Below are 25,672 nucleotides of genomic sequence, written 5' to 3' on the forward strand. Positions count from 1 at the left end.
TGTGGTTTGTGAGCATTACTGCCCTTTCCTAAATGCTTGAAAAAAGGAGTCAGACCCCTTGATTCATTCAGTAAAACTAAGTGCATCAAATTTTAGTTGTGAGAGACATTCTTAGATTCACTTCTACTGAATTCAGTGGGAGCAAAACTGATTATGGTGAACAACGCAGAGGAGATGCAAGAAAACTTCCCGGAAATAACTTGCAGTAATAAAGATAATAAAATGAGGTCTTGAAGTACACCTAACTTTTCTGTTCTAAGTCTATTGCTATCACATACAGCATTACCAGAGATTTGTGATGTCAAATATTTCCCCTCAATCTCTTCTTAAATTACACTGGCAGAGAATAGCATGGTTCATATAACTTAAGTCATGGTGAATTTACTTGATTTACTCAGCTTTTGAGGTTATATATCTGAACAAAAGAAAATGTAAGATAATCAGTATCCACTGGGCCCCAGTGGCTCATCCAAAGATTGAACAGGTGTCAAATAGGACAGAGCCTGTTATACAGGATTATAAGGAAAGGGAGGTATGGATTTTAAAAGAAGATTACACATTTTCATTCACCATGGCAAACAGAATGAATGACTATGGCAATTTAATCCTTGTACAATTCACCAAATAAAAACAAAAATTGTTAAAAAGCAGCTTACAAGACATACTATCAAACACAGTTAAAAACACTGCTAATGAAATCGCATCTTTTTTTGCAAGCAAGAAATAATTTATTTTGCTTTTCTGTGTATTAACAACTTCATCAATTATTATGGAGGCTTAAAACAAGATTGTGGAAGACTCAAGTAATATTCCCAGGTAGCACTAGTACCAGTACTGGTCCTTTCCTCTATCAAGTGCCCTGGTTATCAGCTGAATAGAGCATTTGTTTCATCCAATGGTTTTAATATTCCAATTTACAGTGGAAAAAATCTATTAAAACAGTTGAAATGAGAACCATCAGCAGTGACCAAAAGGTACAGCCAAAAAAGCAGAAAACCATGTGAACCTTCGTGTCTATGTACAACTAAATTGCCTGTTTCTAAAGCAGAAGTCAGAAGGCAGAGCATTGCAGTGGGGCAATATCCGGTGTGTTTAAGCCATGGGATCCCAGCTGCAGAAACTTGGCCATTCACATGAGGAGGATGCTCGTGGGCTACACAGTGGTAGTGGCACGGCTACCTGCCACAGAACCATTAGATTTGGAAGGGACCTCTGGAGATCATCTGGTCCAAACCCCCTGCCAAGGCAGGGTCACCTAGAGCAGGCGAGGCAGGAACACATGCAGGTGAGGTTTGAATGTTTCCAGAGAGAGAGACTCCATGACCTCCTGGGACAGCTTGCTCCACTGCTTTGCCACCTTCAGCGTGAAGTTCTTCCTCATGTAGAGGTGAAACTTCTTGTGTTTCAGTTTATGGTCATTGCATTCTCATCCTGTCACCGGGAACCACTGAAAAGAGTCTGGAACCATCTTCTTACCACCTGCCTTTGAGATATTTATATGCATTAATGAGAACACCTCTCAGTCTTCTCTTCTTCATACTAAACATTGCTCAACTCCCACAGACTCTCAATAATCTTCGTGGCCCTACACCGAACCCTCTCTAGGAGCTCCTTGTCTTTCTTGTCCTGAGGAGCCCCGAACTGGACACAGCACGGCAGATGCGGCTTCACCAGTGCCCAGCCGAGGAGGAGGAGCAGGATCACCTCTCTGGACCTGCTGGCCACACTGCTCTGGTAGACCACGAAACCTTCCTCCCCAGGTAACCCCACGACGTTACGGGGTCTGGGAGCGCCCCCACGGTGGAGCACCTTGGGGGCCCTTCCTCCAAGTGACCCCTCAAACTCCACGGCAGGGGAAGCTCCGTAGCCTCGCCTCAGCCCGCCGGCTGGCGGCAGGAGGAGCCCGAGCCCAAGCCCCGAGTTGGCGGAGCAGCGCGTAGGACAGGTGAGCGAGCCGGGGCGTGTGGCCGAGCCCGGGCGCTCCGCAGCCCCAGGGCCAGCCCAGGCGGCTCCGGCCGTGACTCAGAGCGCGGCGAGGGGAGGCGCGGCCGCCCCAGCGAGCGAGCGAGCAGCGAGAGCGGCTCCGCCGGGCGGAGGCGGGGGCAGCGTGTCCGGCCCAGACCCCTCCTCCCGCCTTCCTCCGCCCGCTCCCTCCTCCCTCCCTCCCTGCGCGGCTCTCCCGGGGACGCGGAGAGGCGCCGCCGGGCCCGGGGCCTGGACCGCACGGGTGCCCGCCCTCTCCCACCGCCGCTCCCACCGCCCGGCCGCGGGCTGGATGTAGCCGGGCGCCCCGCGGGGGCTGCAGCAGCAAGATGGCGGGTAGGCATCGCCCCCCTCCCCCTTCCCGCACACGCCGCCTCCCCGGCGAGGCGCCAGCCCTCCCTCCCCTATCCCCCCTCCTTCTCCTCTCCCCCGCCCCGGCTTCGGGAGCGCTGCCCGCCGCTGTCCGGGCACGGAACGCAGGGGCTGCGGGGCGGGTCGCGTCGGGGGGGCGCAGCCCGCGGGCGGGGCAGGGTCACGCGTGGCCCCGAGGGTCGGCGGGCGCAGTGGCACATGGTGCGTGTGTGTGTGTGTCTCCCCCACCGCAGATCTGTCGCTGCTCGAGGAGGACCTGCCGGAGGAGATCGACGGATGTGAGTGGGGACGGGGGGGGAGCGGCGGGGCGGCTTTCGGGCGAGGAAGTGGCTTCCGCGGGGGAGCGCCCAGGGTGCATTGTGGGAGGCGGCGGGTAGGAGGAGGAGGAGGAGGAGGAGGAGGAAGCCATGGCCATGCTCCGCGCTTCCCGGTGTCCATGACCCGGTCCCGGTCGCGCGTGGGGCTGCGCCGGGCGGTCCCGCGGGGTGCGTTGGGCGGCGGGCGGGGCGGGGGCGCCGTTAGCGGCCGCCCCGGAGGGAGCGAGGGAGGGGGGGAAGGAGGGATGGAGGCAGGGGAGGCTCTGCTTGCGGGGCGGCGTCCCCTCATGGCCCGGGCACGGCAGGGCGCCGCCGGGGAGGAGCAGGAGGAGGCTAGGGCCGCTGCATCTGCAGCAGCATGTGGGTTGCTCGTTCCTTTTATATCTCTGTATTTTGTATATTTTTTTTGTGTCCCCCATTCTTTCCCCCCCTCCACCCCTCCCCCTCAAGCTCTCCCTGCCTTGTGCAGGGTCTGGAGCACATGTCCTGTGAGGAGCAGCTGTGGGAGCTAGGGATGTTTAGCCCGGAGAAAAGAGGCTCCAGGAGGGACCTTTCTGCTCTTTACAGCTGCCTGAGCGGAGCCTGTGGCCGGGTGGGGGTCGGTCTGTTCTCCCGTGCAACCAGCGATAGGAGAGAGGCCGTGGCCTCAGGCTGCGCCGGGGGAGGCTCAGGCTGGACACCAGGAGGGATTTGTTCTCAGAAAGGGTGCTTGGATATTGGAATTGAGTGGCCAGGAGGTGGTGGAGTCAGGGTGCTTGGATATTGGAATTGACTGGCTTGATGTGGTGAAGTCGCTGTCCCTGGAGGTGCTTACGGAGAGTGGATGTGACACTCAGTGGCATGGTGCAGTAGACAGGGTGGCATTTGGTCACAGGTTGGAGAGACGGTCTCAGAAGTGTTTTCACACCCGACTGATTCTGCGAGTCTGACCCCGCTGGAGAGATCTGTGCAGAAGAGTTGATGGCAGGGTGCAAAGTCGCAGAATTGTGGCTGGGGTGATGCAAAAATTACTAACTCGGGGCCGAGAAGCCTTAGCATGGCAGACTAGGATGTTACTCAGATGAGAAGGTGTCTGTTGATCGTGTCGATACTGAGGAGTTGCTTGGAAGCAGAGGAGGATGAATTTTGGGTGGAAAGTGAAAATGGAGGTAGAGGCAGGCGCCTGCCGTGGGTGTGCAGACCCCTGGTTGCTGCCTGAAGGTGTTGTGTTGCCTGTGCAGTCTGCAGGATATCCTCTCACCAGGGCTGCAGTGCAGGGAAAAAACCTTGTGTTTTGTGGCTTACAGTTTTAGAGGAGAGCTATTTAAACTTTTCAGGATTTAACTGATACATCTTCTTTTTCACTTTTGTCAGCTGACATTTAGAAGGCTCCTATTGTGCTTTGCCTTGCACAAAGAGGGAGCCTTTCCCTCAGGCTTTTTTTTTTTTAATTCAGTGTGATAAGTCACTGTTTGAAAACTCTCTGTGATTACAGAGGACTTTTTCAGAAGGGACACACTTAACTAAAAAATAAGGTGCATTCTTTAGTTTCCACTTAGATTATGGTTTTAGTTGACTATAAGACAGGAATTGAAATTATCTGTAGTCATTGGAGGGGTGACAGAAGCTGTGGGTTCCTGGTGCTGGTCTTACTGTTATGGTCTTCAAAAATGAAAAAAAAATGCTTGGAGATATGACTCAGTCCAGATGAGAGCATCCTGAAGGCAGAAACCATAGAAATATAAAGATTTGAAACCTCATTAAAAATTACTGAGGATTTGATGGAAGTAGATAAAAGCAAATGTCTCAATATTTATGCATGGTATTTTTGGAGGAGAAAAACAGGGCTCTCTATGAATCAATATGTGCTGTTTGGATGTAGTTCAGTCTCACAGTGGCTTTTATGGTTCTAAATTGTACATAATTTTGTTCTTGGGTGGTGTCTGTGTGCCAAAGAAAAATAATACAGATCAAGGAGACTGTCCATATCTAGTCAAAAGTGCTGTTTCTTGTGCACTATTTGAAATAGTTGTGTTTTGTACCCATATACAACACGTCTTACACAATTATGGAAGTGTTTCCAATTGATTGGTTGCACGTATGAAAGAGACAATTAAAAATACAAGACGCAAATTTGCAACTCCTGCCTGAACCCCACCCTACGCTATCCCTCTGTTGTAAATATTTCAAATGTTTGCAGCTCTTTCAAGTAGCAGAGTTAGACACTGGTTTAGAGGTGTATTACTGAAGTAGTAGAATGCAATAGTGATAAAACTGGAAGTGCTGGCAGCTTTTATGTCTGTGTGATTCTGCCAGCTGCATTCTTGCTAAAAGTGTGCTAAGCTATACTTAAAGACAAATAAGAGAGAAGTACCTGCAGGCATACCTGTAGTCCTGGTTGTATAATTTAGGAGGAGGAATCAGATGAATGTAAAATGGTCTGATTGACTGGCTGTTTTGAAAAGTGAGCTGTTTTCAGTAAATTTTTGGGCTTTTAACTGATCTGTTATCAAGCAATAGCAGGACATCTGTGAGGATGTGCTAGGAGTGTTTAAGACTGGATGCATGTGTCAGGGTCTGGTTTGGACATCTGAAGCTGGGTCTCTGTGCATATGGCTCAGGACATTTCACTAGATTAGGTATTCATCTGTAGCTAATCAGTGAGCCTACATTTGAGTCTGGATCACGAACATTTTTTTGTTGTTGTTGTATTGTTTTGGGGTTTTTCCCCTTTGGTAATGAGAATTTCCAGTGGGATTCAGTGTTTGCTCCTAAAGGAGGAATCATTAAGGTGCCTTAAGAGCTACCTTTGGTTGGTCGGAGAAAGTCCTGGAGCTGAGCAAACAGCCGTGCACAGTTCCTGCTGAAAGTGATGAACCAAGCATCTGTGCATCTCTTAGATAGGCAGAGTGAAGAACAGCTGGATTATGATCTTTGTCTTTTAAGGTTTCTGGAGTTAAGTGTTTTACTGGAAAGTTGGAGTTTAATCAACAACTTGTACAACTGTACAATTTGTTCTTCTCCTCATTCATTATGCCAACTTGTTGTAAGCTAATTAACTTGAAATATAGAAGAGTAAAAGATTATCTCTTTGGAGTACTGTTTTAATAGCTGCTTGTGAAACAAAGTTTACCTTTTCTCTGAAGAAAACTTGATAAATATTTAGGATAATGAAACATTCCTAGATTTCAACAGGGAGCAGTAAATCTGCTGTTGGAGTAGTGGAGACCTTCAGAATATATGCTGTGGAAGGCATCTATTTATAAAATAACCAAAAACAACCTTCCTTTTGTTGATTTGTTTAAGAGGTCAGAGATTAAACAAGAGCTTTTATAAGAAAGGCTTTCAGAGAGTGGTTGATAAACCAGCTGGATTGACTTTTAAATAATTAATTTCAGCTTTGGTTTGCATTTCTATTTTGAAAGCTCCATATTATTTTTCTGCTCTTGGTTGCTTGGTAACCACTGGAAAGCTCTGATTTTTTTTTTCTTGAGGTGAATGCATACTTTACACCTGGTACATTAAACAGATTATTGCTTTAAGTAGTTACATAGCTTGCTAATGAAATGGCGTTTCAGTATTTTGATTTTAGCTGATATTTCACTTCTGTAGATACTGCTCCTGATGTCAAAGGCTGTGATAATAATTGAAGAAATTCTCGTTCTTCAGGAATTCTTTAGGCAGTGGCTTTTCCTTGTTTGTTTGTAGTAAAAGGAAAAATAACCCAGAACCAAGACAGTGAGTGTACCCTGGCTAAACATACTGAATGCTAGAAAAGAAAAATTAATTCCTAGATGTGAGTTGTTTCGTGAAAGACAATTAATTGACTCTAACCCCCTCAAATAAGGAACATAAAAATTGCATTTCATTTATGTAAAGATAAAGCTAAGAAGAATCCATGTGTGACATTATCCATTAAAGGACAAAAAGAATAAAGGCACCTCACTCTAAAGACAATAGAGTGAAAATTTAAAAATTCAAAGTGGAAGCCTGAGGAAGAATCTCCATCCCACTACTTGGATTGTTGATTTCCTCACTCTTCTGTCTGAAATCTTGCACAGTGTACAAAAAGTCAGGGAAAATTTGGCTTTTATTCAAATCTTTTGTTTTGTGCCTACAAAATCAAAACAGAGTAGTATAACTGTCTAAGATAAGTACAGAAAAGAAAAGAAAATAGGCAGCAAAAATGGTTGAAAAGCGAACGTGGGCTTGTGGAAAATGAGGTGTTCTTTATGGCTCTTGCCAGACAGTTGGTGTTCCCCCTCCCCTGGCTGTTTCTGGAGGCTGAGCTGATCAGCCCAGATAGATGAAATGAAATGAAATGTACCATGATGCTGACGGCTTTCAGTCTGACCATTGATGTGTGCGAGATGTGTGCTCTGAAAAATAGAGCCATCTGCAATTAGGATTCACATTTGGGAAGGGGTAGCTTTATTCAACTCGTTATTTTAATTGCCGTTTAAATCAGGAGGGAAAAGAAATTTTGATCTGATAACTGCTTTTAATACTGTTTCACATTTGTTTTTGGAAAAAATCTTTGTTAGTGGTAGCTGATAGCTGTATTTGCATGCAATGTCAGGACTATCAGGTAGCTGCAAGTATATGTGTATGCTTTGGTGGTTATGTAGCTTACCCAGATTCTGAAACTTTAGTTTTTGCCTTTCCTTTTTCTATACCCTTAGTTTCCAGATGTTTTAACTAAAAATGCAGAAAATTGAGTTTTAATATCTACACATTGTTTAGGCATTTCTAGTTTAGAACTGTTAAATGGGTTTTTCACATATATATATACACATATGCAAACTCTTATGTGTAAACTTGTTTTCTATAGTGCTTATTGCTTTATTTCTTTAGCAATAAAGTAGTTCTTGCAATTGGCAAATCTAATGTTACTCTTTAGATTTTACTAGTGGATGAAACAGTTCTAAAAACTAAAAACAGAGTAGTGATGATCCAACATAGTTCTATTTTTATTATTGAGTTCTTTCCCATTGATTAAAAAGGGAGGACAGGTCTTCCTAGCCTCTCCTCCCAGCAGGCTTCTCAGTGAGTGAAACACATTTTAGCTGAGCTGAAGAAAATTCTCTTTGTGCATCTGCAGATGTCAAAAGCTGTTTTATCATTGATGCTATGTTCTTTTTCCAGGTGATGAGCAAATCATCTGGCATTAGCAGTGAGCTTGTGTTGGTTGAATGCTTTTAATTAAATTATTCTCTTAGACTTAGGGTAGGGCACAAGTCTCTTTCCAAATGAAAGGTAATTTAAATTTTTTAACCTTTTTAATGATAATATAAGTTTTAAAAAGTTGTTTTTTTCTTTGTTGTTGTTTTGTTTTTATAAAATCAGTCTGTATTTCCCTGCGGTGTCAAATCACAGTCGCAGCTTGATGCTGTGTAGTAGTTTTTATTCTCTGGTAGTGAATTATGCTGGCATAACATGCATTCAGCATATTAAAATTCACCTTCCCTTTCCCACAGCTGTACATAGTAATATCAGAAGCTTTTGCACTGTGGCTTCTTTGTTCCTTCACCACAGAATAAGAATTAGCAGATTTTGTTATGCTGGTAGTTGTTTTGTATAGGCTGCGCATTGTGCCACTCTTAGACTTTATTCCAGCTTTGAGTACAGCTGAATTTCCAACATGAGGTTCAGATGCCCTGTTGCAGTACTGACCTTTTGGTCCCATCGGAGTCTGAGCTCTGGTGAGAGTGCTGAGATAGTTTGAGTTACTGGGTTGGCATTTAAGCACTGCAGAAAAGTAATAACAGAAATTACTGGCAGGCTTTCTGTAGTGATTGGAATCAGTTCTGTGGTGTGACTGAGATTCTGCTCCTTTGGGAATCCAATAACCGTTCCTTAATGCTAATGAAGCACACTTGTTAAGTCCCTTGTTTTCCCTGGAGATCAGGGTTTCATTCTCCCAACACTTCAGTTCATTTCTTTCTCTTTTAATGTGGTGATTGACCCTCATAGAAGCTGGGAGACTCAGGTGGATGGCTGTGTCCCCATGGAATTCTAGTGTTAGTGGTCTCAGGTGGGTAATGGTTAGTCTCTCTCTCTCCAGCTACCTCTTAGGATCCTGGTGAAAAGAAGATGATGTGAGGAAGGGATTGTGCTTGATTTGATGTGGGCTAATGAACCTTTCTCGTGCAGCTGCACATTTTTTCTCCATTACACCTAGTAGAGGATTGAAGAAGTAATTTTCTAGGCTTTCAGCTTTCTGAGGCCACTAGCATCACTTCTGATGTGGGAATGTGCTTTTCACCAGCCAACTTTTATTATCCCATCTCTGGCAGGGATCCTCAGTTAAGGTTGCCAGCTTTTTTTTTTCATTGTCTTATGATTTATCTTCCAGGGCTTTGGATATTCTTCTTCTCCCTTTCTCTCCCACTTGCAGCTAAAAAACTGAGGGAGTGAAAGAGTCACGAAGGAGCTGGAAATGTTCAAAATCCTCAGCTTAAGATAGTGAAACCTTGGTGCTTGCAGTTATTTCTGACTGCTGACCTATTGTGGAGCTGGCAGACTGCAGCATGTTGAAGCTGAAATGCTTTTCTTTCCTGTGTGTACCTTTTGCTGCTAAGGCTTTCCCTCTGTGTGGGCAGGAGGTTTTCATTGCAAGGGTTATAACATGAGCAGAACTGGATGAGAGGATAGCTTCTGCTCTGAGAGCTGGAGGAACAGTTCCCTCTTTGAAAGAGCAAGCCAGGGACAGCTGCTCCTAAAGATTCCCAGAATATCAGTGTTCCTCTGTCTGCCTTAGAAGGTACAGTATAAGAGAAACTAATGTGGCTGTTTCTTGGTTAGAGGGATGCTGCAGTTCTTTCTGGCAGTAGGGTGTTTAAACCCTGCTGGATAGGTTAAAAAAGTGTCAGAATATGTTTGTGAGGGGTGTTTGTTTGCAACAGTGGAATAACACCACTGACAGTTGAGACTACTGGTTTGGTGGGTTTTCTTACTGTATTTAAGGTAAAGAAAATAGAGAGGCAAATAGTAGCATAAATATGGGTTATTCTCTGTACAGTTTTTGGAAAAGCTAAATAGATTAATGTATAAAATGGATGTGGTATTTGAGTGATATTGCAGGCTGTTGAAACATTTTTCTCTGATAAACAAATCCGCTTAGGGAATTTTTTTTGTGTTGTTGCCATAGTGCCTGAACAGTTCCCAAATATTTGAATGGAGGAGAGACTACCTTTTCCTTCCTCTCTAGCCTACAGGAGGAACAGCTTGATTAGTCTGTAGGGATGCCTGCTTGTGCAAGTAATGTAAACATTAAATTCCATTGAAATGAACACCCCAACCATGTTCATACTTTTTCTCTAAGAGTGAATCCACTGCATTCTGTCCTGCTCAACCTTCTCCCATAGACCAGTTTTAGAATTTATACTGAGCACAGACAGAAAAAGTGTGGAGAGTTGCAACAGAAATTTCTCTATATGCCCAGGAAACACGGATGATTATCTCACTTAGGGTTTTGAAAGCTGTCAAGCAGTGTCTCAAGAACATTGTCTGGGATTTAAGCAGAGAGAGGAAAAGTGCAGTTAGAAAGTTGAAAGGGATTCATGTTGCAAAGCCATGTTTTATAGTTTATAGATGTCTCAGTTGTAGGGCTTGCCTTCTCTGCAGCGTTCAGCCCAAGTAAGTGTATTTTAGTTACTGCAGTGATGCTGTCAAAGTCCCTGCACAGTGGAACAGCTCATGGTGTCACATCAAGCATTGCAAAGCTTGCACAAGTCTTTGGAGTGTTTGAGCTTCAGCTGCTTGCTTCATGTCTCTCTTCCTTTTAGTTAGTCCAATGTTAAGGCACATATAGTTTGAACTTGGTGGTATTGTGTGTACCAGATACCCAGTTGTGTGGCAGAATTTAAGCATGGCCCCAAGCACAGTGTCCTGTTGTAGTAGGACCAGAGAGAACATGTTGGTTGAAGGTGGAAGTAGGATTTTCCTCCCAGTGCTACAAAATTCTTGGTCAGTCATGAGGTCATTTAAAAATCCCATGTACAGCAGTGCTCTGCTGAGAGAAAAGGGATACCTTTCTTTGACAGCAATGACCTTGTAGAGGAGAAAAAAGTACCTTAGAGGAGCTTCCTGCTTGCAGTGGCTGGCTTTTTCTTCTTTCCAACCTCATTCCCCAGTTCTTAAGTGCATGCAGTTGTTTGGAATGGGTAGAAGACAGGGACTTAAACAGCAGGGAACTTGAGTGCCTTGGTGATGGGCGTGACATGCTCCCTACAGGAAACAGGCAGACAGAATATAAACTGTTGGTTGATTTAACTGGTAGCTTGGATGTCCTTCTCTTTGTTTCAGTTTCCTCTGGAGCAGCAGTGTTTGTTGCAGGTCAAACTGTTAATCAGCAGAAGGTGCATTCAGCTGTTGTGCAAATAAATGACTAGTGAGCAATAGGAGATAGAACTATTCCTTTCTGTTCCGAGCAAATCAGGATTTTCAATGCTGCTTGCATATGCCTGAAAGAAGCAAACTTGTGTGTAGCTCCACCTTTTCTCCTTGCATAAAGAATTTTGTATTGCCCCTTGTTTCTTCTGATGCTTGATGAGAAATGCTGCTCCTGTGGCAGCTTGATAGCTATCTTTTTGTGAAGGCCTTTGCTGTGCCTGTGCTTCTAGCTGTTAGCCAGCTCTGCTATCAAAGTGCTGCACAGGGGCTAATGTGGTAATTGCATCAGAGCTGCTTTGCATTTCCAGCTTTCTTATCTTCTTCCCTGGTCCTTCCTCTCTACTCCTTCTGCCCAGCCCCCAAACCCAGTCCTGCTAAACTGGGAGTTGAGACAACAAAGTCTGTGCATGCAGATGTGGTAACTTGACATTCATAAGAGGCTCAAGTCTGATAGTGCTCCATGGTTTGATGGGCTAATTTAGGGGAGAAACACAGAAGGAGAAGGGTGGTTCTTGTTTCTGCTTATATGGTAGGTAAGCTGGAATCTAACATTATCGTTTCCAGTGATGATATTTGCCAAGTAGGATCATACATCTTGTGGCTTCTCAGTTGCATGTTCAGTCTCAGACTACAGCAGGAGGAAGACAGAGAAAAACAGGAGGAGAACAGAGAAAGTAGGTTTTAAGTGTCTCATGGAAAAAACAGCTCCTGCTTTGTGATGGTGGGTTCTGTGATGACCAGTGAGTGATGCCTGGATGGGGCAGGCAGCATGGTAGAATTCAGCATGACAAGCACATTTTGTAAAATTTGTGTGATTGCCATTGCAATAGCTGTTGGTTAATGTTACTGAAGCAGTGCAATAAATATGTGGTAGCAAATTAATAAACTGAAATAATGTCACTGATGGGTCTGTGCTGTCATCACAGAAGCAGAGCTGGGACCTTAGAGCAGTTAGAGCACTCTTTGCTCAGAGCACTCTTTCCTTGTGCACTAGGAAAGAGTTAAGAGTAGTGAGTTCAGCTGTGAGCAAATGCAGATGCTTAAGCATTAGTGCTCATGCTGAGCTGAATTTCTCTTTGCAGCACATCAGATACAAAATGATATTTCTTACAGAAAGTTACATAGAAATGAATGTGTTTGCAATATTGAAAGGCTGAGAATACTACTTGTATTCTGCAGAAGTCTGAACCTAAGGTGGATTTATTCTCTTGTAGCATGGAAGGCAGTCATTTAGAGCAAAACCTGCTGCTGTTATTTTGTGGTCACAATATCAAATGTCTGGGCTCATAAGATTACAATTCTTGCTTTACAGTTAAGCAGAAAAATTACTTGCCTGAACAGCAGAACAGAACTCAGTTCTTTCTGCACATAAGTGCTGTATTATCCTGAATGTCCATATGATAACAATTGATGTAGAGCATAATAAGTAGCTTATACTAAAATTGAATAAAAGTTTGTCCATTTTAGTAGATATGTCTGCCACATAGTTTTTGCAATAAATCATGAGAACTCTTTGGGGATACAGAAGATAAAATTAGAGAATTTAATATTAGCTGGAAATCTTGAATCCTTAAAGCTGTTTGTTTTTCAGCTTTCAGAATTGAAAGTTGCTTATTTTTTTAAATAGACTTCTTGTCACTGAGTTTCTATGGCAAAACAAAGAAGAATATATTTCTGCCATGGGGCTCATAGGAAATACAGAAGAACAAGAAGAATACATATAGGCCTCATTACTGAGCAGTCTGTGGCAGAGAATTGTTCCTGCATTATTAAGTAAGAAAAAACAGTAGTTATGTTTTCCAAATGTGATTTTGTGCACCTCTCTGTAAAAGATTCAGCATGAGAGACCTTTGTGAAAGATACTATCAGGGTGTATATGTAGTAGAAAAACCAACTCCCTTGAAAATTGGCCTAGAGGCTGTGGTTTTATGGAGGACTGAGTTTTAAATGGCCCTGTGTTTTGTTGTTGTATGCTCAGCCAAGCTTGGCAGTGGTTGACTAAGCACCCCTAAATGTAGTGTGCCTCAGCAAGATTGCTGTATAGTTCACATTAGTTAATAACTCTGTCACATTATTGTATCCTTGCAATAAAACTAGGGCAGCTTAAGGGGAACAGAGAGATATATTTTCACACAGTACAGTATGGACCAGGTGCAAGATAGATAGACAAGCTTGAGCAACTTCTACAAAAAAACACTCAAATGTTTTGATTGGAAAATGAAGGTGCACAGAGGAGAAGTTACTTGGCTTCTGTGATACCACAGAAGTTAATGGCAATCAGACATGGAAGCAAAAGGCAGTGCCTTTGTTGTTATGTGATGCATCCTTGTGTTTGGCAGTCATTGTGTAGAGTTTTGAAGAGAAACTTACAAACTTCGTCTAGATAAATTATGAGTGTATTCATTCTGTTCTGCTTTGGTACTTGAATGTATGGAAATAGAAGCACTGTGGTTGCTTTTGACATCATTGTGCAATTGCTGTTTCTCCTCTTGAAGCCAGTAGTGGCTTTGAACTCCTGGGATAGCGTGTTCTGATGGAAACTCCTGTTTTCTCTAGCTCCACTTTTGCATGCTTACCTGTGAGCACGTAAGACCAGATCAGAAGGTAGTAAAGGCTCTGCACTAGCAATAGTTTTCAGAGGTGTCTTGTAGCTTATATGCTTTCTGTGGATTTGGTCCAGACTTGTACCTGTTTGAAAAAGTGGAGAAAAAAAAGAAAATTTACCCACAGTTGTTTTAGCACCAGATAAGTAGTACATGGTCCTGTTACCTACCCTGTTCCCCGGGAAGAAATTTGTGTTCCGCATTTGAATTAGCCAGAATTTGTACTGGTTTTGACTGGCATAGAGTTTAAATTTCTCTAGAATACCTTATCTGGGACAGTGTTTTGGACTTGTGCTGAAACTAGTGTTGATAAATCACTGATGTATTAGTTACTCCTGAAGACAGGGCTTAAACCCTGTCAGGGCCTTTTCTATTCCTCATGATGCTCTCCCAGTGAATAGGTTGGAAATGTGCAAAGTATCCCCATATAAGCTACTGGGGAGAACTGGAATGCTGTCCCAGCCAAAATCAGTACACTTGTGTTGTCCAGGGGTGTGGCTCGCGTTGGCAAAATTCACAGAAGGTCCTGTGGTACTTAGTCAAATGCTCAAAGCTGGGTGGAAAGCAGAGTAGGGCTGAAGAGGCAATATTCAGTTAACAGCATTTTTGGTCACTGTTTTGGTGTAATGTGGAGGGAATAGCACAGTGACTTGGTTAATTGCATAATGCAAAATATGTCCTTTCTGCATTTTTGGCGAGGAGTGGTCAGGTGTTGGTGACTGATGTTTGTGGTGAGTTGAAGAGCAGCATCCACGTGAGGGGCTTTGTTGGAACGGGAGTTCTTTGTTAGAATGGACTGTCTCTTTTGACTTGCACAGATTTTGTGAAATGAAAATAAGTATGTAATGTAACTGTAACAGCACTTCACTAGAACTGTAATACTTCATGTGCTGATTGATTTATTTTTACCACCCTTTTCTTCCCTGTATTATAGTTGTGTTAATCAAGATGCTGTCATTTGAATGATCTCTTCTGTGACTATGAGCTGCGATGCTGGAATTATTTAAATAGTAAATGTTGTTTGGTAGCAGAGGCACATCAAGCTCAATGTAGTGCTAAGCCTAATTTTACAATTCATAAACTCAGCAGAGCAAAATTCACACAATTCACAGTATGAACTAGTAGGAGACATCAAACAGATAAATTGTAAGCAGATGTTTATATTTTTTATCATTGGTATTTACATCTGATATAGAGTGGATTTAGCAGTTGGATTGACTTAACTGGTTTCATAAGACAAAAATTGTAGAAAAATAAATGTAGAGGGTACAAGGAGGAACATAGAACAAGACTGAGGTTGAGAACAGGGAGATTAAGTGAGTAAAATTGGTGGTGTTTGTAATGGTCAGCATTTTATTTTTTTGTATTCATGAGTTTGATAGCTGAGTAACTATTGTCAGCAGTGTGGTTATTTTTATGTTGGTATTTTGACATAGTTTCTTTAATTTATGTTTTTTAATTTACAATATGATCAACAGACACTGAATTAGAAAAATAGGACTCTGTCATAGAAGTAATTTCACTGTCTGGTTTGGAGAGAAAGAGGCTGAGGGGTGACTTCACCACTTTCTGTAGATTCCTGAGAATGGGAAGTAGAGAAGGAAGTGATTTTAGTTTTGGTCAGCCTTGAGGTGGTTGGGCAGTCGGACTGGATGATAGTTGAAGATCTCTTCCACTGAAATAGTCTAGGTGTGAGATGGCAGAACTAAAAACACAGAAAAATCTCTGCTTTCAGTTGCATTTCTAGGTTGAATTAAAGGCCTATGAGCCTGTGAAAGGATGTAGCCTGTTCCTTGTTAACTTAACCTGCCATAAAGTCCTAGCTTGCACTGAGTTCATTTTTACTCGCCTCCCACTTCCTGCGAAAATAAAACAGATTCTTGCAAAAAGCCCAAACTAAACAACAAAAATTAAACCCAAACAAACCCACAAACCCAAACCAAACACAAGTTCAAACAGTTATGTAAACCTGGAGTTGCTAAACACTTTCCCTTTGTGTTGCAATAGCTTTTTGCAGCTGATCTTTCTTTTCAGCCTTCCCTTCCTCCCCCTGCAGTTTGTTATTCTATCCTCTACCTTACAAATATCTAACACCACTAATTCCCCTTCTCAGATTGCTCTTCCATCTCCTTTGGCTCCTTTCTTCCTTTCTCCCATCTCTTAGATTGTTCTTACACTCTTGCTCTTTCCCCATCGCTTTTTCTTTTGATTTCTGGCAAGAATTTCATGTCCTATCAGCAACTGCAAAGTCTGGTCTTTTGTGCAAGCACGGGATCAGTTGATGTCCATGGATTCCCTATGTAGAAAATGGGAGAATTACTTAGTTTTTAAAAGGGTGCCATTACCTTAGTTTATGTCTAAAAATAAAACTCTCCCAGAGCTCAGTGTTTGTCTTTTGACATTTGAAGTACAGTAAGAAATATGTTCAGGCAGTGGTAGCTGTTTATGTATTCTGAATGTCGAAAATAATGACACACTATTTGGTAAGCAATTTATATAGCACAGCATAATTGTGTGGAAGGTAGAGGACAATAATGTTTTTTTCTTCCATTTGTAAAGTTCATTTAAAAAAAGTTGTTGTTGGACTTCTAGGTCTGTTTTCTGTTCTTCTCTATTTGCAAGTTATGAAAAGGCATTGCAGGGAGATTTGGATGGACTGAAGAGTAGGGGTAGTGGAGTGTTGTGTTGTGTTTTCAGGACTAATGGAGGTGACCTTTCCAACAGGTGATCTCATTTGCAGCCAGAGGTGTGTGTTTGCTAGGGGACTGAGTGTTAGAGCAGTTTTGAGGGCGTACAGAAACTAAAAAGGTGGTGGTAATTCAAATCTTCATTCTTAAGCAGCTCTGCAGAACAGGATTGGACTTCCTTCCACTTCTTTGGTTCTGTGTTGATAAATGTTGTATATGAAGTTCCGTGATAATTTGCTGGTTAATAATTATGCAGTAATTGAAGTGACTTGTGCCCATTTTATTTGGTAGCCAGATCTAGCAACACGGTCTGATTTTTTTTACATGCTTAGTTTAGATTTTTCTGGTTTGGAACAAAGTCTTTTTGGTCTGTTAGATCATGTTGTATAAACTTTGGGCTACCTGCAGCTATCATTTGAGTTTGTGTCTTCTAAAAAAAGCTGACTTGACAATTGGATGAAAGTAATTTGCTTGAGAAAAATACAAGGTATAAAAATACTCAGGAAGTTTAGTGATGAATCTTACTTGGGAAGTTAGAGAAAATGACTCAATATCCATTTATACATCATCAGTCGCACTTATAGAAAAGACTTTATGGGGGCTGGGGAAGCTGGTGGGAACAATGTGATGCAGTTACTAAATATGTTGTCAATGGGACCTTGCCTAGATTTCTGTATTTCAGACCAACAACAGACATCATTTTAGTGTCAAACTACTGTGATTATAAGGAATATTTCTGATGTCTCTGATAGTTGGTGTGGATGACTACAGCTCAGAGTCTGATGTGATTATTATACCTTCAGCCCTGGACTTTGTCTCACAAGATGAGATGTTGACGCCTTTGGGAAGATTGGACAAGTACGCTGCAAGTGAGAACATATTTAACAGGTATGCTTTTTAAATGTCTGTCTGGCTAATGGTATGCAAACTATTCATCTGATTCAGATCTGACTGAAGCTAATTTGCATGGAATACAAATAATTTCAAAAAACCCAACACCTTTATGAAACTTCAGTTTCCACCCCTCCTTCTGTTTGCTCATGCACCTCCTATTTAAAGAGAGCAAAATATTAATGATAACACAAAAACATTAGTTCACCTTTTAAGCAACTGTAGTAAAGGACTTCTTGAACTTCTTCCTTAATTGGAAAACATAATTTAGGTTTTTTTGCAGATGCTAACATTTCTGTTGGCACAGGACTGTAAGGTGATAGTAAACTCCATCCATAACTCTGTGTGAAAGTAAATTTAAGAAAATACTTCATGAACGGTCAGGAGAGCATAATGAACAGCCAAGAGATTGCCAGGAGAAAGCCAAGAACTTTATTTCAGAATCAAGCTCCTCTGTAATTTACAGCTTGAGTATTGCTGCTTCTGGTTATTGAAAGTGAACTTGCCCAGTTAATACTGTGTTCTGCATTTTCCCCTTATTATTTCTGTACTGAGATGCCACTGAGATGGTTGTTTCATTTAAAAGCACAAGTATTTCCGCACACTTCAGACAGACACACATCCCACCCCATCCTCTTGCACTCAGACGCTCTGCACTCAAATGGAGAAATTCAAGCCCATAGGTTATTTTAATTGGAACTGTAAATGGTAACATGATCACAGAAATGTATAAAATATGTTAACATTGAGATTTTCTGGTATTTTATTTGAACATGGTTTAGTTTGGGCTTCAAGTAAGCTTTTAATAGAGTGTTTGCTTTAATGCTGAATTCTTAATACAGTAATGTGCAGAAGCAAAGTCTGTGATCAACCACCCAATAGGATAGCCTCTGTTTTGTTGTTCATGGCCTGGGTTTGGAAAGGATTTAGCCCTGTTCTTAACTTAAGTCACGTGCAGTGTGCTTAAAATTCCTCACTACGTGTGTGAACATACCATTGACTCAAAGCTGAGAATTGCAGAATGGTTTCTCTTGTTATAACCTGCATAAACCTGTATGCACACATAACTTCTGAAATATGCATCATTTTCAAATTTTGTTTTTTCCTGAAATCCAAAATTACTGTATTTTACAATTTAAGATGAAATGGACACTTATGCTACCAGGAGAGAGTTTTTGCATGTTTTGACTTTTCATGGGGAGGGAGGGAAGAGGAGCTTTCCGGTCTCCAGGTGACAATTATATAATTAAAGCCTGTAGGAAGGAGAACAAACTCAAAAACTCAAGTTGTGTATCTTCAGAAACTCAAGTTGTGTATCTTGAATTTTAACCAACAGTGCTGTTCCTAATATCTTACTTGCCTGCCTAAGAAAAAATGGTGATTTCTCAGTATGGATTGCATTGGATATGGGCATGCACAAACTGGGAATCCTTTTAATTGCTCTGTCCAGCTTTATGCATCCTATGCTTTCCTGCAGGGAAAGGTGGTTGGAGTAACTAGTTTTTCCTGATTTTTTTTTTCCCCTGTGTTTGCTTGTTTGGATTATTTTTGCTGGTACAAACATGTTTTTTAATCCTAGCTTTCTTTGTAGGCCTATTGTTACATAGCATTAGAAAATACAGGAAATAGCAAATGATAATTATTAGTGGTATAACTGAGTAGCACTTACATCACAATAAATGATAGTGACTACTGCAGTCAGTTTATGATGATTCAGCATTAGTCAGTCTCAGAATAATAGGAGGGATTTCTGCTAAGCAGAGGAACTGGAGCATTTAATACGAAAAATATTAATTCAATTACATTTGTTTATTTCTATGTCTTAGTATGGTATCAGCACATCCAATTACTAATGAGTAGTTTAAAAGTTTTAAAATGCTGTGATTGAGTTAATAATGTTTCAGTTGTTTCTGTGACCTTGAACCTGCATTTCTGTGGGAGCTTCATATTACACATTCCAAATTCTTGAAACATAATCATTGAATCTGGGTAAATTAGGGTAAGATGTTTTTTCCCCCTTTAATTGGATGAATTTGCTTTTAGTATGGCAGGTTTTATTCATTAAGTTTCATTTTAGGTATTATTTCTCTTTGCATTTGGTTTTATTATCCTTTTCTATCTGGGTAATCGCCTACCTATGCAGCATATTTGCAGTCTGTGATTGTATTGAATGGTTAAAGTGAAGGGATTTTTAACAACTGCTGCAAAAGTCTAGTCTCCTTTAAGTGGATTCCTTGAGTGCTTATGATTTTTCAGCCATTTGTTCTGAGATGGACATGAATCAGTGTCTGTGTCCTAAAACATTTAAGGAGATGAGGTTTGGAAATAGCAATATCTTCTTTGTTTAAATATGTAAGATTTCTCATAGGATTAACTGAAAGTGAGAGAGAAGTAGGGAATCCTTTAACAGCTTCCCAAGTGGTGAAAGGTTTTGCTTTGTGACAACTTTTGGTATGTTATGTTTTTAATTTTTACTGGTTTAGGTGTTGCTCATGAGCACCACAGATGTTGTCTATGAGAATGGAGGGGAACCTGACAAATATTACAATAAATTGTTTGTCTGCAAAATAAGACCAGTGGGAGTCTGGCTGTGGTGTGATTGTTGAAGAGGCAGCCTTCAGTTCAGATTTGAGAAGCATCTCTAGGATATGCCTTAATAATCCACCATCACATTGCAGCAAGAGTAGATGTTGAGCAGAAAGCCAAAGCCGTCACCCTGGAACGCAGAATCTTCTTGTGTCTGGTAGCACTGGTGTGTGTACATACATACAAGGATGATGATTCCTTTGTACTTGCTTTGAAAACCAGTTGCTAGTTGCTGGTGCAGTTTGGAGCTTAGCCCTTGTCTCTTTTTGGGTTTTTTGTGTTAAAATCCCTTGTGGGTTTTTTAATCTTTATTGCCTTGAACTTGCTTCCATTCCTCATTAAGAAGGCTCAAAGTGTAGAGCACTCACCAATAAATCTGTTTGAATAGTGAGGCAGTTCCTGAACGCAGATCCTTTATTTCATATGAGGAATTATTGCTGCTTTTTCCTCTTCAGACCAAAGCACATCTTGGCAGTAATGCTGTTCACTGTGGTTCCTCCCTTGCTGAGACTCAGTGGGTTAGTTGACTTGTCTCTCACTTTCCAAGACTACATTAAATATGTAGGAGACACATGTCCACACAGGCTGGTTTATGAAATTGCTTCATCTCTTCCTCTTCTCTTTTCAGAGGTGTCCAGCCCTTTAAAAAGACCAAGTCAACTCTGCTTCTAGGTTAGTGTGTCATGCAGTCTGTTTCCCTCCGTTAGGGTTTTTATGGCTGAATTTTAACTGCATATCAGGATCTCTGCTGAGAGATGTACTTCTGTCGAGTTGAAAAGAGTGAGGGAGAAGAAATTAATTAAAGGCAAATGGTTTCTTCAGTTTGTTTTTTTAGAAGATTTTATACATCTGTATGTCAAAACAGTTTTATTTAAAATAGTTCTGTAACTGGCCAATGTGCAATATTTAAATTACTGATTTTCAGTAGGAGAAAATGTATGCTTGGCTTTGGGAATTCATGGAAACCTTCTGCCTTTCTCTGATTCCATGGAATTGTGAAGTTCTTGAGCTTCCCTTGTGCACTGGGAATGTAACCATCTGTTCTCTTGTAAGTTGTTGAGCACTGCTCATGTTCAGTGCTTGTAGTGAACATAATAAAGTTTAGGTATGCCTCTGCTCTTGTCTACAGCACTGCTGTTTGTCAACAGTGCTTCTACCTAGGCTCCATCCTAGGTGTGTTTCTGTCCTTCAGTTCTGGAAATACCTGGCACTTGACACTTGCTCCTTCAGTGTTTTGTTGAGTTGCTCCAGGGCATTACCAGATCTACCAGTGTCTTGGACACTGTTCCTTGGCCCATTCCCATTCCATTTTCCAGGGATAACTCTGCTAGCTCTGAACTGACATTAACCCATGTTATCCAGTAGGGTAAGAAAAGAGTGATGCCATTGCAGAGTGTTTTTGAGGAGAAGGTTGATTGCCACGCATTCCCAGTTACATCCAGGGCTGTCTAGGTACCTGATGGGTATGACTTTGTAGCACAGGCTATGACAGAACCTTGAGGGGCAAAAATCCCAAATCTGACTATATCTCATCACTCATAAATTAATCCACAGAAAATTTTCTTGCCCATTTGAAGTAGAACTGAGTTGATTATTACTTATTTCATATTTTCTTAATGTTTCTGCTTTGCTTAATGTATGTCTTAGGTACACATGGGTTGGGTAGTACGTGTTATTTTCACAGTATGTACCCACCACTCACAGTATATACCCATAGCATTCAAATGAAGTTTGACTTTTAAATGTCAACCACTGTTGGTTTAAATGTCAACTACAGCACCATTGGTATGAAAATCTTTAGCTTGAGTGTTCATGCTTTTGTGAAATAAATTCAGAGTTCTGTTTAAAAACATTTTAACGATACTAGTGTTACTTTGCTTTGTATGGAACAAGTTAAAGACTTCATAGATGAGGATGGATGGAAGGCTGATTCTGACTTCCTAACATTCAGCTCCTGTTTGCCCACTTAGCAGATGATTACTATTTCTGGTCTTGGTGGCTGGTTTCTCTTATCCTTGTAAATGAAAGGGATACTTTTAATGTTATATTTAAAGTTTACAATTTTTTAAGATTATGCCAGGTATCAGAAGTAAGAATTCCCAAAGCAGGGCTAACTAAACTTACTACAATTTATAAATTAAAATTTAAGTGAATATATACAAAATTTTATTTGGTGTAAGAAACTTCTGTGATTCACAACTTTTTGATTTAGCTGTATTTCTGGACACAAATAATGCTTATTTTTAATCTTTCTTGTAAACTAGGCAAATGGTGGCTCGAAGTTTGCTGGACACTTTGAAGGAAGTCAGTGATGATGAGAGAGATTGTATTGCTGTGTTGGAGAGAATCAGCAGATTAGCTGATGATTCAGGTAGGTAGCACTAAACATTTTACTGGGTTGATGTGGAAAAATCAGAGGTGCTAAAGCTGTGTTTAGCACAGGAGCAGTATGTTCTTTCTCCAGTATTCAAACTAGGCTTCTGCAAATTCAATAACGTAGTGTAAAAATTTATTTTTTCTTAATCATCCCCCAAAGATGACTTTTTTCCTTACTATTTTCAGCAATAGATTTACACCCCTTCAAAATGTAGGACTGTAGCTTTCCAACAGTACACTTTTTTGTAACTTTTATTATTTACTTTTGCTACTCAAAAGATCTATATGGTTACTTTAGATTTGTAGATCAAGATTACTTTCTTGCCTTGAAAATAAACTTGGAAACCATCTGTACAGCACTCTCACAAGTTTTGATAGAATTTAAATGCTGAAGTTGTTCCTTTGCACCTTTTTGGGCAACCAGGTGTGCAGGTAAGAGAAGCAGCAAGAATTGGTAAAGGTGCAACTATAGAATCAGAGAATGGTTTGGGTTGGAAGGGACCTGCCATGGACAGGGACACCTTCCACAAAACCAGGTTGTTCAAAGGCCCATCCAGCCTGATCTTGAACACTTCCAGGGATGAGGCATCCACAGCTTCAGGGTAACCTGTTCCTGTGTCTCACCATTCTCATAGTGAAGACTTTCGGCTACCTGCCTTCTTTCAGTTTGAAGCCATTACTGCTTATCAGGCCACTATGTGGTTTTGTAAGAAGTCCCTCTCCAGCTCTCTTTCAGGCCTCCTTAGGTACCAGAAGGCTGCAGTAAGGTCTCCCAAGAGCCTTCTCTTCTCCAGACTGAACAGCCCCAGCTCTGTCAGCCTTCTCTCATAGAACAGATTCTCAGTCTCTCTGATCAGTTCTATTACCCTCCAGTGGACTCAGTGCTACAGGTCTACATCCTTCTTATCTTGAGATCCCCAGGGCTGGCTGCAGCACTCCATATGGTGTCTCACCAGAGCAGGGGAGCAGAATCCCCTCCCTCGCCCTGCTGGCCAATGCTGCATTTGATGCAGTTCATCAAAGGTTGTCTTTGGCATTCTGAGCTGCACGTTCCTGGGTCATGTTGAGCTTCTTATCAACCAACACCTCTGACTCTTTCTCCTCAGAGCTGCTCTCAATCCATTCTCTACTAACCCTGCATTGGTACCAAGGTTTGTCCCAGCCCAGGTGCAGGACCTTGTTCTTGGCCTTGTTGAAATTTATGAGGTTCACATGGATAAACTTCTCAGTACATAAAGGTTCTTGTGGCTGCTGTCCCTTCCCTCCAGCATGTCAGTCCCACCACAGAGCTTGGTGTAGTGGGCAGACTTGCTGAGGGTGCTCTCCATCCCACTGTCCATGTCACCCACCAGGATGCTGAACCCAATATTGACCCCTCAGGAGCTCCAGTTTTCACTGCTCTCCCTGTGGACATCAAGCTGTTGACCACAACTGTTTAAGTGCAGCCATCTAGCCAGCTGTTTATCCACCGAGTGGCCATCTCTCAAATCTGTGTCTCTCTGATTTAAAAACAAGGGCTTAAACAGGTAGTGTCAAATGTTTTGCATAAGTCCAGGTACATGAGATCAGTTGCTCTTCCATTATGCACCAACACTTTAACCCCATGGTAAAAAGCCAACAGATTTGCCAGAAGTGGTTTGGCCTTAGTGAAGTTGTGTTAGCTCTTACACATTACCTCCTTATTTTCCATGTGCCTTCTCACAGTTTCCAGGAGCAGCTGCGCCATGATCTTGCTAAGGCACCAAGGTGAGATGGCCCTGTATCTTCTCTTTTTCTCTTTTTGAAAATGAGGGGTTTGTTTTCCCTTTTCAGGTTGGACTGCCACAATTCCCAAATATAATGGATAGTGGCTTAGCCACTCCTTCTGCCAGTTCCCTCAGGACCTGTGGATGCACTGCATCAGGTCCTGTGGACTTGTGCACCTTCAGGTTCCTGAGATGATCTTGAACCTGATCTTCCTCGGTGGAAGTTCCTCAGTTCTTCATTCTCCCAGTCCCCTCCTTCACCTTCTGGGACTCAGATGGAGAACTTGTCACTGAAGACTTAGAGAAAAACATCGAGTACCTCAGCAATCTCCTTGTTTGGGGTAACCAGGTCTCCCTCTTTCTTCTACAGAGGGCTCATATTTTCCGTTGTATTCCTTTTATCACTGGTGTACCTATAGAACCTTTTCTTGTTACCCTTGACATCCCTGACCAGTTTTAATTCTTTGAGGCTTTAGCTTTCCTAACACAGTCCCTGGCAGCTTGGACAATTTTGCTGTATTCCCCCATGGCTACCAGTCCTTGCTTGCACCCTCTGCAGGCTTCCTCTTTTTTGCTTGAATTTGTCCAAGAGCTCCTTGTACATCCATGCAGGCCTCCCAGTGTTTTTGCCTGACTAGTGCTTTGTTGGGATGTATTGCTCATGAACTTGGAGGAGGTGATCCTTGAATATTAACTAACTTTCTTGTGTAGCTGTTCCCTCAGGCTTTATCCCATGGTACCTTCACCAGGCAGATCCCTGAAGATGCCAAAAGTCTGCTTGTGAAACCCAGTGTAGTGAGCTTGCTTGTGCACCCGCTTTGCAATGAGTAGGAGGGCTCTGTAGATCCAGTGGGTCTGTTGCTAATCAATATATTGAGACCGCTGAGTGTTTAGAATAAAAGGCAAAAGCAAGAGAAAAATTAAAAACAAATGTGAAAGAAAGAGAGTGCTTAAAAAGTCATGGGGAAGTGCATGAAGGGAAAAATTATGTGGACAGAGCTGTGGCAGAATTCTGGTTTAAAAATTATCTAGAAAGAATTAAGGGTTTGATTTCAACATAGCTAGATACAGTTGACATACCAGAAGGAAGAAAGTCTAGCAGCAGAACATCAGAAAAGATCTGGTCATTCTTTTTTAATTGTTGGTGTGTTATGAAGATAAATTTGTAATAAATCTTGAATGAGAAGAAAATGTTTCTTCTATTTAATGTCTGTTAGTTTTTCTCACTTCTTCTGGAACTGCAGAAGATAATGCTTTCCAAGGGTAAAAATATATTCTGCTGATTTCTCATATTCCGTCACTGCTGTCTTAATTTAAAATGCATGGTTTTATTTTTCTGAGGGAATGTCCTTGTTTAGCCAGGAAAAGTAGCCTGTTGTAAGCATTACATAATTGTATTGAGTACCTCTCCAAGGATTCTTTAAAAAGGAAAAAAAAGTCACTGTTCACTTACAGTAAAATGTGTCTTTAATTGAGAACAGTGGCATGCTACTGTTTATAGAGTGCTTTCCCAGCAAAGCTCTGCTTCTGAAATCTGCATTTACAGTTGCCTGGTTGTGTGGCCCTGTGAATAGTTTAGAGCATCAGACACTTTCTGAAGCTCCTCTTCAGTTTAGAAAATAGGACAGATGTGTCCAAGGGAAAATGGCCTCTTGCAGCAACTTGTAGCCTTAGGCTTTTCATTGGTGACCAACTAAGTGTGTCAAATTGAAGTTTATTTAGGCAGAAGTGTAGTGGAA

The 25,672-nt window shown here is 41.8% G+C and overlaps 1 protein-coding gene across 10 annotated transcripts in view; it reads left to right on the forward strand.

The window, feature by feature from the left end:
- Nucleotides 1-2,027: 2,027 nt before the first annotated feature.
- The window catches only part of PPP4R1 (protein phosphatase 4 regulatory subunit 1), a 62,207-nt gene continuing 38,562 nt past the window's right edge, over nucleotides 2,028-25,672 (forward strand). Inside the window, exons 1-4 of one of the 10 annotated variants that reach the window (XM_026793199.2) lie at nucleotides 2,028-2,319; nucleotides 2,589-2,633; nucleotides 17,088-17,223; nucleotides 22,077-22,183. In XM_026793199.2, the coding sequence (XP_026649000.2) occupies nucleotides 2,313-2,319; nucleotides 2,589-2,633; nucleotides 17,088-17,223; nucleotides 22,077-22,183 (295 nt within the window). In that variant the 5' untranslated portion in view covers nucleotides 2,028-2,312. Of the gene's footprint in view, nucleotides 2,320-2,588; nucleotides 2,634-2,703; nucleotides 2,841-17,086; nucleotides 17,224-20,440; nucleotides 20,485-22,076; nucleotides 22,184-25,672 lie in introns of those variants that run through there. The other 9 variants (XM_026793201.2, XM_026793205.2, XM_026793202.2 and 6 more) reach the window with 9 other exon arrangements.

This window comes from Zonotrichia albicollis, chromosome 1, assembly GCF_047830755.1.
Source record: "Zonotrichia albicollis isolate bZonAlb1 chromosome 1, bZonAlb1.hap1, whole genome shotgun sequence".
Taxonomy (NCBI): Eukaryota; Metazoa; Chordata; class Aves; order Passeriformes; family Passerellidae; genus Zonotrichia; species Zonotrichia albicollis.